General features: G+C 40.4%; 1 protein-coding gene across 1 annotated transcript; it reads left to right on the top strand.

Moving 5' to 3' along the window:
• Nucleotides 1-751: 751 nt before the first annotated feature.
• LOC134825643 (protein sister of odd and bowel-like) lies at nt 752-7,756 on the top strand. Its single transcript, XM_063837848.1, has 11 exons — nt 752-892; nt 1,178-1,311; nt 1,754-2,162; nt 2,268-2,351; nt 2,565-2,777; nt 3,264-3,506; nt 3,769-3,910; nt 4,197-4,321; nt 5,908-5,993; nt 6,172-6,318; nt 6,998-7,756. Exons 1-11 carry the CDS (start codon nt 757-759, stop codon nt 7,301-7,303), a joined length of 2,025 nt encoding a protein of 674 aa, XP_063693918.1. The 5' UTR covers nt 752-756; the 3' UTR covers nt 7,304-7,756.
• The last annotated feature ends 5,305 nt before the right edge of the window (nt 7,757-13,061 follow it).

The following is a 13,061-nucleotide window of genomic DNA, read 5'->3' as shown; positions in this document are numbered from 1 at the left end:
TGGGCTACCTAGTAAAGTAGTTGCTCCTTTATAATAAAAGTAGTTGCTTTATAATAGATCCTTCTATTAAAACCCTTCAACAATAAGTACTTACCTATCATTGGGATAATTTGACCGAGTATTCTATTCATTGTCTAAGCTGTTATCTGTTTTAATACTCAACTGATAGGACCCTTAGTTTACAAGATAGTATTAATAGTACTGATCTAGCTTAGCTACTAACTACCTACCTACCTATTTATTGGTCTGTAGTGCTGGTTACCATGGTTACCATGGTTACCATGGTTACCCACCAAGTGGTTTTTAACAGGTCTAACGGTTAGACCAGTATACCTAGCTAAAAGCACTACAGTTGCTATGGTTACAGTTTCTATAGTTACCGCATACTATAACCAGTCTTACTGATTCTAGTTTTACTAACGCGTTATCTGGTGCTGTTAAAGTTCCAGTATATATAGTTATAGTATTCCTTATTGTCCTCACTTTCAGCTAGCTACTTTGTAAAGCTTACTCATCTGGAAAGCTTTGTTTTATTTCCATATTTTCGCTCAGCATTTGACTATTATAAGTTTAAAGCAAATTCAACATTTTGAAGACTTATTCGCTGAATCTTTTACAAATGATAATCCGAGTTAAAATTTCAACTCACAAATATAAAATATACATATTTTTTTATATATATATATGTATTAATTATACAATCTGATTTAAGTTCATTTAACTTCTAAATAACCTAACTTCTAATTTTATAGCGCGATGGTTCAGTTCGACAAACAAAGACAACTCCTGTATAGACTGATAGTGAACCAGTTGTATAGTGATGGATTAGCTCACTTCGCAGCCCCTATTGGACTAGCTGCTGGTCTCTCTTCCTCTCTTCTCATCCCCTCCAGTCAGTATTTTATCATCACATTAATTATTTTAAATTATTTAAATGTAAGTTTTAAATAATGAAAACGTTTTCAATTTTTCAGTTTGTTTTGCGATTTGTGACGTTTTCGACTTGGTACGCTCATATGTTTATAATATGTAATTGTATAAATTACAAATTTTATAGATTGTAAACAATGATCAATAGCTGATGTAAGTTGTAAGTTGTAAGTAAGTTATTTGTGAGTTGTAAGTTATTTGTAAGTTATTTGTAAGTTATTTGTTGTTATAATTTGGTTTGCTTCAGATCAGCTGTACCAGCTGGTGAGCATGTGCTCCTTGTGGGGGACCGAGACTGTCCGACAAACCGACTCCTGTCACCCTTCAATCAACCCTTCAATCAACTTATCTCAGATGCTAAACTCTCTTTCCAGTTTACAGGTACTTACTTCATGCTTTCTTCAAGCGTAGCATCACAAATTCCGTCAAATAATGCGTGCTCCTTCATAATAATTAATAAATTTAATAATTTTCCAGGGCTGTCCGGAATCTTGTCTGTGACAGTGAAAATTTAGGTACTTAGCCTGATTTATGAAGGAGCACAATTTATGATGATTTAAGGGTTGGGATTGTAACGGCGGCGCACAATTTGAAATTAAGCCCTAAACAGAGATTAGTGCCAAGTTTCTGGGCTCCAAAACCCATTAGACGCATTGATTTATGAAGGAGCATATTAGACGCATTGCAATTACAGCTGGCCTATTGTTCCAGCAGTTAGGGGATTTATTCACTAACTCTCTTTCTAATTCCGACCTGAATTCCTGGACTGATTTTGTAATAATTCTTTGTATTGAGTCGCACTAAACAGAGAAATGTTATTCAGAATCAGATGGGAGAGGGAGCCCCGCTGATTATGATGCAGCAGCAGCAGCAGCAGCAGCAGCAGAACAACCCTAACAACGCCAATCAGATCCCCTCCGCAAACAGCCAGATCCCCTCCGCAAACAGCCAGATCCCCTCCGCAAACAGCCAGATCCCCTCCGCAAACAGCCAGATCCCCTCCGCAAACAGCCAGATCCCCTCCGCAAACAGCCAGATCCCCTCCGCAAACAGCCAGATCCCCTCCGCAAACAGCCAGATCCCCTCCGCAAACAGCCAGATCCCCTCCGCAAACAGCCAGATCCCCTCCGCAAACAGCCAGATCCCCTCCGCAAACAGCCAGATCCCCTCCGCAAACAGCCAGATCCCCTCCGCAAAGCAAACCCCTCTCAAGACAGCAGAGGAGGATCAGAGTGAGTCCCAATTAGTTATTAAACAGTGGTTATAACTAATGTTTCTATTGCTAGAGGTAGCCCGTGTCCGTAGTACTGCTAGTAGCTAACACATGCGTTTTTCAGATGACAGGAAGTCACCACGAGTGATGTTTGGGAACTACACTTCCTTCCCCCACCCTGTACCGAATGTTAACGCTTCCAGTCTCAGTGAGTTCCTCTCTCTTCACCACCCACATTATTGCTTTATATCTACTCTCACTACTGATCAGCTAATCCGAGTGAGGGCCGTTTTAGCTGCCCCAGCTTCTCTCTGTCCCTTCTCTCTGTCCCTGTCTGCCCCTTCTCTCTGTCCCTTCTCTCTGCCCCTTCTCTCTGTCCCTGTCTGTCCCTGTCTGTTTTTATAACACCCTTACTTTTCAGTATCTTCCCCGCCTGGAGTGTTCCGTCCCACGTCCTTCAAGCCTGTAGTGAGCGGCCGAACCCCCCTTACCACCACCATCAACTCTTTATTCAAGGAGTTTAAATCAGACTTATCAGACAGACCCCTCAGCTTCAAGAACGAAGTGCTCGAAACCAACTCTTATCTGAAGGAGATTAACGCGCTAGTCGAAAACTTGGAGAAAAACTCTCGAGGTAAATTACTTTTACAACCATGCCTCTGTAGCACCAACTCAGTAAAAGTGTCACGACAGGCCCTATGTGCGTGTCCAGGAAATGTTTGTTTTGTTAATGGTGACTGATTATTATTCAGGTTTTGTTGCCTTCTAATCACTTGTTGATCTCCTAATCGGATCTCACATATTTCCGGGCCTATAATTGAAATCGCTCAGTCTCTCTCAGTAATTGTAAGTTGTTCAGTGAGAGATGATGTAACTGCAACTTAAAACCTTAATCCTCAAACACAGTCCAAATATCGTTTTACCACCAAAGCTGTAATTGAAAAGGTCCCTTTAAAATGTAGAAACTAATAGCTCTAACTAATTAGCTAATTAACTAATTAGCTAATTAACTAATAGCTCTAACTAATTAGCTAATTAACTAATAGCTCTAACTAATTAGCTAATTAACTAATAGCTCTAACTAATTAGCTAATCAACTAATAGCTGTAACCTTCCCCAGATATCCTGAAACCAGCTGTGAGCAGTATGATGAAACCTATTCCAGAGCTGATGACAGTTGATAGCTCCCCCCTCAGAACTCCTCCTCTGACGCCTACAGAACCCTCTAACCTCACTTCTAACTTCACCTCTAATCTTGCCTCAACCCTCACTACCACCATCAACAGCATGACATCTAGTATCTCCACTCCTCCTAAAGACACTGGGGATATCACCAGTCCTCTCATGTCACGTATCAATACAGGTTAGTTGCTAGGAAATATTTAGTTGCTAGGAAACAGTTAGTTGCTAGGGAATAGGGTGATAGTTGCTAGGAAACAGTTAGTTGCTAGGAAACAGTTAGTTGCTAGGGAATAGGGTGACAGTGTGTATTGTGTTATAGTCTGATACTCATGGCTTAGTGGAGGTTTTAACCGTGAAGTAGTAATATAACTATAACTATATTTTATCTTCTGATCGGTTAGTTTTTGTCACGTTGATAAAGTGTTCTAATTACCTCCTTGCAGAGCTGACTGGAGACTCCCCAATGGGGCCCACAGATCTGCTGATGCTAGGCAACCTGGTGGCTCAGGCTGCTAACAACAACTCTATAGCTCCCGTACAATTTCCCGAGAGTCCTGTCAAAACTCCTGCAGAAATCACTCAAAGGTAAGATAACCTTACTAACATACTCTAATAATGTACTTTCAACACTACTATATAACAAATAATTTGAGCATGAATACGAAGTTGTTACTTTGAAACGTCGTTTATCCTAACAGTGCAGTATCATTTGTCGCAAAAATCAGAATAATCAGAAATTATTTGGAACTCCCAAAAACTGTCTATACTCTAAAGAGTGTATAATAAACTCAGTACCAGATTAATAGTGAAACAGTCTCTCAAACAACTAACCTCTAACTAACACTAACCACTAACCAACTAACCTCCCCAGATATTTAGTCCAGCAGCTGACTCAGAGTAGCAATGGTTTGAACCTCTCTTCTCAAACCGTCTCCAAAGGTCTCAAGTATCTGCACGATCACATGAGTCTTAATCCTGTCAACCAGACTCAACAAGGTCAGTCCTTTTAGATAATATTCCTCCGCAAGCAACCCTAACCCTTTTAGATAATATTCCTCCGCAAGCAACCCTAACCCGTAACCTTTTAGATAATATTCCTCCGCAAGCAACCCTAACCCGTAACCTTTTAGATAATATTCCTCCGCAAGCAACCCTAACCCTTTTAGATAATATTCCTCCGCAAGCAACCCTAACCCGTAACCTTTAATATTCCTTCAACCATCAAGCTATTTTAACAATCAATATCGTACCCCCAATATTGGCAGTGCTATTTGCGTCCCTTCGGTCAACTCTGTTTTTTGTCGGTGTTTTTTGTCGGCTGATTTTCGTCAACACATTGGTATTTGTTAAATTAGAGTTGTCGGTAATGTCTGGTCGCGTCCAGGCCTCCACCTCTAAAAGAGGTGCCGTTTGGTGAGATAAACTTGTGGTTTGCCTTGTAACAAGGTCGGCACCCGGACTGCACCCACTGCGTCTCCTGACTAACGATCATTTGTCAGCTCCCTTGTCTTCATTACATATACTGTATTTATAAAGGAGCACATATACCCGCACATGATCTCTCCGCTCGGTCCGGTCTGCTTTGTCACACTCTGATAATTGCGAGCATGGTTCAAAGCTCTGCACTTTCCCTTTGAACAGGGTTAAAGGACCTGTTTCTAGACGGCCGAACAGTAGCAGTAACTAACAGCAGTCTTGTTATAATTTAGTTTCACCTGACTGTGAACTGTTTCCCGAAAGTCTGCACGTGTAGAGATCCTCATCCTGCCACACCAGCCCGAGTCGGCTTGCTTTTCCCGTCCCGTATCTCAGTTACAATAATTTGGAAACAATCAGTACCCAACTATGCGTGGTATTAAGGCTGATAGCGCTTTGTAGGAGCACCTTGAAACCTCGTTACTTTTAAAACTACCTTATATCATGATTGCATTTAACGGATGGATCCGCTATTTGTACAGACAGAAAAGTGTTGATATCAAAGGGCAGTTTGCACATGACTCCTGTTGGATATACAGGTTACCATGGTTACATGACTCCTCCCTCTCCAACATCTGAGATCACGCTCGACCAATCAGAGCGCTCCTCTGCTGGGACCGGGCCAATGAGAGGGCAGTATTGAAGTTACGTAAGGGACTAACAGTGTCGCCTGCTTTGCAAGGAGGTACTTAATAAGGTGAATAGACAGCGTATAATGGAGACGTTAACCACAACACAGCCTACCTGCCCTCGTTTGAAACTATCTCCATTTGATTTGTTGATGAAGGAGCATCATTTGACCCTGGGCTGCGTTTAATCGAGTTGCGGCATTCGCCATACTTCAGTACAGACAAGCCGACTCCTTGCTCTCATTTTGTAAATCTTCAAATGAATACATGTCATTAGTTCCGCTGCGAACTTACCTGAGAGTCCCCCATACTTCCATCCTCTGTATCTAGTGTTGCAGTAGGTAGCAGTGCTATCTACTCACCAATATAATACCTCTCCTGTTCTGAGAGGTCGGGAAACTGTGACATTTTGCGAGAATAATCCGGACCTCACAATAATTCTCGGTTTTATTAACTAACCTGTAATTTTGTTTTCAGGAGAGAATACGGTGTTTCCCTGCGACATTTGCCACAAGACGTTCGACAAATATAAGAATCTCTTCCGACACGTCAAAACGCACAAGGTAGGCAGAACGACAGAAATATTTATTGTTATTCTGTCCACTAGTTGCCACTACTTCACTAGTTACCATAGTTACCATTCTCTGCACCCTTCCTCACTTCTCTCTTTATTGTTTTTACCCTCTTTATTTTACGAACCCCGTTTGTAATGCTCGGTTTGCTGATCTCCTATTGTTTCAGGGTGCCCGCCCTCACAGATGTCACATTTGCGGTAAGACTTTCACCCGAACAAGCACTCTCCGAGATCATATCCGAATACACACGGGAGAGAAACCTTACGAATGCCCGCAGTGCTTTAAAAAGTGGACCACCTATAGTAACATGAAGGTACGGCATCTTGTAACCTAGCAACTAACCTACTCTTTCAACAACATACCTTATCTGTATTTTTATCGCGCATTTCGATAGCTTACTTGTCAGACGATTTGACTGGGAAACTTTCAATATTAGATTAAGTATTTATAAAGGAGCACATATTATATTAGATTAAGATAAAAGTGGTCCACAGGAGGATTTGATTATAGTATTGGTAGTATTATGTGGTATTGTATTAAACGTTGATTGGATTGGTGCAGGTTAATTAAGATTACCTGTCATCAGTTAGCCCTCAACACGCGCCGGCTCTTTAAAGTGAAGTTTTGATTATTGTAGCAGATAAAGTGTTAATTAATGCACTGGTCACTTCAATCTTAATTAAATCTCTTTAATATTATGTGGAGTTGTGTTGCTGGATTGTTATCAGTTAATAGCTGTCAGCAGTCCCTTAATGAAAGGCATTATTAAAGTAATTAGCTCGTGTTCCCGCAATGACGTGAATAATAACTTATTTAATCTTTATCTGGTATATCCGGCTATCTTTTAAGAATTGTAAAATATTTTTCCGGTTTTGTGATCGAGGACCCGCAGTCCCTATACGTAAGCCACTGATATCAATAATGTCGTGCTGAATACTTGTCACCACTATGTTGCCATAGTAACCGATTCATTACCAACCCCACTTCCTCAGGATCATCTGAGAACTCACCTCCCCGAGTCTAAACGTCCGTACAAGTGTACTATCTGCTCGTCAAGACATGCCTGCAGGAGCAACTTGAGAACACACATGAGGACTCGACACGACGTGATCATTAAAAAGGGAGACGTTGTCATGGAGAAGATACCAAACGAGGAGATACTCATGATAACAGCCAACACCAGAGTCAACAATAACCGCAACAACGCTCCTTCATCAACAAATCAAATGGAGATTCAGGGCGTTCAGAACGAGATGACAGCTGATGTCATTGTCAGACCAGTCAGTCAGGTGGTGTGAAACTAGAACACAGAAACTCTTAGAGATTCTCAGAGACTGAGAGATTCTCAGAGACTGATTCAGATGTTTTTTGATTGAGAAGTTTGGATAGCAAAGAAGAAAATTGAAGTTTGAAGAAACTGTGAACTGGAAAACTTGAGACGCGCCAGTGATATGGTTACAATGGTAACCATAGTTATGTTTGTACATTTTACGAGATAATTTATTATTTTTTTCTTACTTTTGTTCTGGGATATATATTATTGGGATGCAAAAAGTTTTCTTTTATAATTAATCTTGAAACTTTTCGCTTTTTCAGTTTATCCCTCGCATGTATTAACTTTCGTTTATGTCAATATTGAATGAGTTTTAGAGAAAACCTGAGGCTCAAACTAACATGATAACGCAATTTATCGAGTCTTAGGCCACTCAGTTTTATACTAACTCAACATTTTGAGACGGATTTTCAACTAACTAGATATTTATTTTATTTGTCCTCTGCAAACACAGTGTGAAAATACAAAACCAAATGAGAAAACGACCTGCACTCTCGCGTGACTGCAACAATTATACATCACATCTCCGCAAGCAATCCTATATATATATTATACATGCATCACAGAAGTTAGAAAATTGGATAAGTTAATAGATTGGATCCGTCTTTTCTAGCCAAAAGTGAGTCCGTTTGGCTAGCAGCTACTTGACTTACTTGACTTAAGGCGAGTAGTATTCCCGAGATCCATTGGCAACAGTTCTCCACAGCTTTCTGTCCTTCATCAGTCTAGCTATCTCATCTACTGATTTCAGCCCAGTATCTGCTTTTAGGTTATCTAGTAGTGTTAAGTAAGGTCGCCCCCTGTTAGTATGCCCATGACTCGCCTTCCAGAGGATCAGTTTGTTCAGTGTCAGCTCCGGATGTCGGTGAGCATGACCTGCAAGTCTGAGCCTTCGTTGGGTGATCTTGGAGCTAACTTTGGGAAGATCACCGTACAGGCTGTGGTTGCCGACATGGTCTCGATATTGATTGATGTTAAGGGCCATTCGTAACATTCGTGTATACTGTATAGCAACCACCAACCATCTTCTCTAGCCTTTTCGTCATAGTCCAAGTCTCGGAACCGTATAGAAGCACCGACTCGACTAGTGCTGTGAACACTCTGGTCTTGATAGACTTTCTAATATTAGATTTCCAAAGTTTTTTGAGAGTGTGGCATGCTCCCCATGCTCTTCCTTTCCTAACCCTGATATCTCTCACTGTCTCTGATTCTAGAACCAAGATAGGTAAAGTCTTCCACGTGCTCTATTGTACTATTACCCAGGGACTTGATGGTATCAGGGTTCTCGATGTTATGAGTAATGAATTTGGTTTTCCCTTCATTCATTCTAAGTCCCACTGTAGCAGCAACCCTTTCTACCTCTAGCATCAGCATCTCTGCCTCCTTCACAGTATCTGCTATCAGAGCAATGTCATCTGCAAAACCAGTGTCTGATATTTTCTCCGCCTTGACTGTCCTACTCCGATAAGGCTTAATTGTTAATGATAAATCCTATTTCAGGGTGCATGCTTAAAGCTTGTCTCATGCAATAGTCAAGGGCTAAAATGAAAAAGTATGGTGCTAACGTATCCCCTTGAAGTTGAAGAGCTCCTGCCAGGATATCAAATAGCTCGGTATCCCCATCTGGTGTTATAACTTTGCCCTTCGTGTTACTGTTTACATAGATAAGATTAATGATATCTACAATACTGTCCGGTAGCAGAGCTAGTAGCATATATTATGGGAAATTTAACATTATCGACTTACCTTGTACCTTACTGCTTATCCTTTCCCTAATAAGAGCATTTTTACTTGTCGCAACAACCGGGATAAAAATAATTTTACACGGAATACATTACTGCACGCCAGTACGTCCGGTCCCTGCGCGCGGCGCTCGTTTCAAGCTCCCTGAACACTAACAGGAAGCCTGGAAGCGTGTATCAGGCCCTTCACACTTTGTTTATGTTTTGGAGGACTTCGCCGCGCAAATTAGCATTTTTGCTTCGTATCGATCGTCGATCGTTGCTCTGCTTCGCAAAGCAACGATTTCGATGGGTTGTTAACGGGTGATACTCGTAAAATATTTTGTTTCAAATATTAGGACCGTCGACGAGTCCAACTCGGCGAGCGTCCTGGTACTGGTAGGTTATAAACCTACAAATTTAGGTTGACATCGTCAATCAATATTCAATGATGAAACTTTCGTTATTAGGGCAGTTTTTTTTAATTTTTAAAAAATTTTTTAAAGAGAGGCTGGGCCAAGATAGCCCACGAGAGGATAGCATTAAGATGCTCTGCCTACCTCTGGGGTGTGGCAACCTTGGGGAAGGTTGCCGGTGAAATCAGAGTGATTGGTGGAGGATGGTGTAAGCTGTTATATGAGTCATTATTATTATTAGGGCAGTGTTTTATATCATTATCAACAGTCTGGACAGTGTAATTTTAATAAATTGGGCGACATCTGTCCGACAGCGACATTTGTCCGACAGCCGAATTAGGGATTTCGGACAGATGTCGCTGTCGGCGACATTTGTCCGATTTCGGATCATATTGTAATTTCGGTTCACCTTCGTATTTCACAAGCTCACGGGTAATCTCGCGACGTTGCTCCCATTGTTCTATAATGCTGATGTGATCCATTGAGATGGCCGGGTGGTGTAGTGTTGGCCGGGTGGTGTAGTGTTGGCCGGGTGGTGTAGTGGTAACACGATCGCCTCCCAAGCAGAAGACCCAGGTTCAAATCCGGTCGGATGCAAGTCGGCCAGTTACCAAGCTGTGATTTGGTACAGCTTCGGCTGGTGATACACACTCTCTGGCTCGTAGGACTAACCCCCCTACAGCTAGTATACTGCCTCGGCACAGAGTGGCTTAGGGTTACTGAAAAGGAGATAAGCACCTCAGGCCATCCCAACGTTCGGGAGAGACCTGCCCTTGTTTCTTGTATGTGATCCATTGAGATCTGATCCTGGATCCATCGATACGTGATTGACTAGTTGAGGACAATATCGTGCACTAACAAGCTGTCGATCACATCACAGGACACAGCCTACATGAGTACATATAAGACAGCGGTATGGAGATCAGTTATCGCAATCCACAATGGCTTATGGCAACCAATCTTTAGTTTCTCCCTCCTGACTCCCGACCACAAATGAAAATAAGCTATGGTACTGGTAGTAAACTATGGCTCAGATCATATCTCAAATTGGAAATGTTACGTATAAAACTTAGCAAGTAACAGTTCAATTCATGTCTCTAATTGGAAATGTGTCGTATTAAAATCAGATCACAATTTCGGACATATTAGGACGCAATGAAACTACCGGACCACGATGTATGAGGACTTGCCACCCCATGTCGTTTTTTTTCTGGTACCCTGAGTCGGACAGATGTCGCTGTCGGACAGACGTCGCTGTCGGACAGGAGTCGTGTTACCATTTTGATTATGCCCCTTGACAATACACAAATTAAAAGATATGCAAATAAACAAGTTGTGGAGCCGTCACAAGTTTACTCTTTCTTACTGCATTTTGTTAACTATGTTATTTTGGTGGATTCGTGTAGTGTTATTGAGTCTCATGATTTGATAGTTCTTTTATTCAAATTTCTGATTGTTTCTGAATAGACTCAAAGAAGACACATTCTAATGGAATTTCCATTTATTTCCATTAGAATCTGTCTTCACTGAGTCTATTCAGAAACAATCAGAAATTTGAATAAAAGAACTATGTTATTTTGACTAATAAGATCGTGGTAGCGTCTTGGTGGCTAAATTTAATTTGCACCGTAATTATAAGGTTGCCGCAAAAGAAGATCGGAAAACTTTGTCAGTTCTTCAGATCGTTGATCTCGAGCAGAATAAATTCAATTATAATATAAAGCAGATCAAGGTCACCGAAATTTATCTAGGACCGGCATTTTTCAAATAACTCCGCAACTCAAAAGTTCTTAACTTTCGTTTGATGACGAAATTGTTGCCCGTATATAAACCCTCGCACATATTTGGAGGAGAGCTTACATATGAACAGTCACTAACTGGTAGTGGTAGACAGCAGTGACTGATATTTAAGCAGCATCACACTGTTTTATTTGTCACAACATTTTTACACGCATAAGGTAGTTTTTAAAATTTCTTTTTAGGAGAAATGTCTTAAATGCTGCTTTACTCATTTCCAGACGCATTTATTCAGAATACAATAGTTTGCGACCACGCTTATGAATTTTACGTTCATATTTAATTATATTTTCCTTGTAAGATTTCATATTTAAATTAATATTTATTTTCCTGTTATTCATTCTGTTGTTTACAAACTAGGAGCCAACTGGGAGCCGATTGGAAATTTTGTTCGTTCATTGATCCGGTCTGCTTTCATTTTCAATATCTTGATCTGTCGAACTTGTTTATTGAACAATCAGGAGTCATTAATAAGATTGTTAAAAAATAAGCTGTCACAATTATATTGACAATAATTTGAAATTTCATCTAACAACCGTAACTGTAACTGTAAGTGCCACACTGTGGTCCACACTAGAAGTATCCCAGTTTGTTTTAGTTATGACTATTATAAAGTTCAACTAATATATCATAATTCTTCCACTTCTTCTGTTGATAGTCCTGTCCGTCAAATTTTGATTTTTACGGGAGGCCAGCCATTACTGTGCCTTGCGGATTTCACATCTATAGAGGGTCAAAAGGGCAGAGTGGTAATCACACTATATAGTGACAACACTATATAGTGACAAGCACTTTATAATTACAGCTGATATTTGTCACTATATAACGTGCAAAACGCACTATATTAATATAGTGACAGCACCATATAGTGACAAGTTAGTCTTATATCGACTTTACTTTTCACTCCACTCTACTTTACTTTTCTTTAATTCTACTTTACTCCAGCGATTCTGTACTGATCACAATAGTACCCAGGTTCACATGCAAGCATATTTTATCACTGTATTGTTTTCACTATAAGACAGGAAAACAGCAGTCTGCTGTCTGCACAATAGTTGACTCGGAGCCAAAACTGGATCATAATAATAAAACGTGATAAAGATTAAAGAGCAATACTAGAACTACTGTTCGTAATAAGGTTCGGTTTTCCTCTTTTTTATCAAGACACTTATTTTACTTCGGAGTATTCCAACAGCCACATTGTTACACAAGTGCAACCAGCCAATTACAGGAAGCCGAAGGATTTGTTTTTAGCCAGTGACGGTTAAGGTAGTGATATATAAGAATGGAGTTAATTGCGAAAGCTCAGATAGGATGAGCTTTCGCTCCAATCTTATATTTCTGGTCACAGAATTCCTTTGGTTTCATCACGAGTCTGTTTACATTGTAAATGAAAAACACAATGCTTGTTCTTAATATCCGATCCACTTTTATTTCAGTTCCGCCAAACTAACTCTTTTGTCTTTGCACGCTGTTTAATGTGCCCTGATTGGTTAGTTTGTGTCACGTGATATGAATAATGTGCCCTGATTGGTTAGTGTGTGTCACGTGATATGAATAATGTGCCCTGATTGGTTTCTGTTTATCAAATTACGGACTTCAGAAATGTTTCGTGTCAGTTTCGTATCATTCACATGTAATTGCGTGCCAGTGTTTCCTTTCAAAGTTCTCCGTGTTGGTCTCTTTCTCTCTTTATATTATCCACACGTATAAATTGCGTGCCAGTGTGTTTGTTTCCTTTCAAAGTTCTTTTGTTATCCACTCGTTATAATTGTGTGACTGTGTGTTT

Source organism: Bolinopsis microptera, unplaced genomic scaffold, assembly GCF_026151205.1.
Source record: "Bolinopsis microptera isolate Bmic1 unplaced genomic scaffold, MBARI_Bmic_1.0 sca1, whole genome shotgun sequence".
In the NCBI taxonomy this organism is placed as follows: Eukaryota; Metazoa; Ctenophora; class Tentaculata; order Lobata; family Bolinopsidae; genus Bolinopsis; species Bolinopsis microptera.
This window is presented reverse-complemented; position numbering and strand designations above follow the sequence as displayed.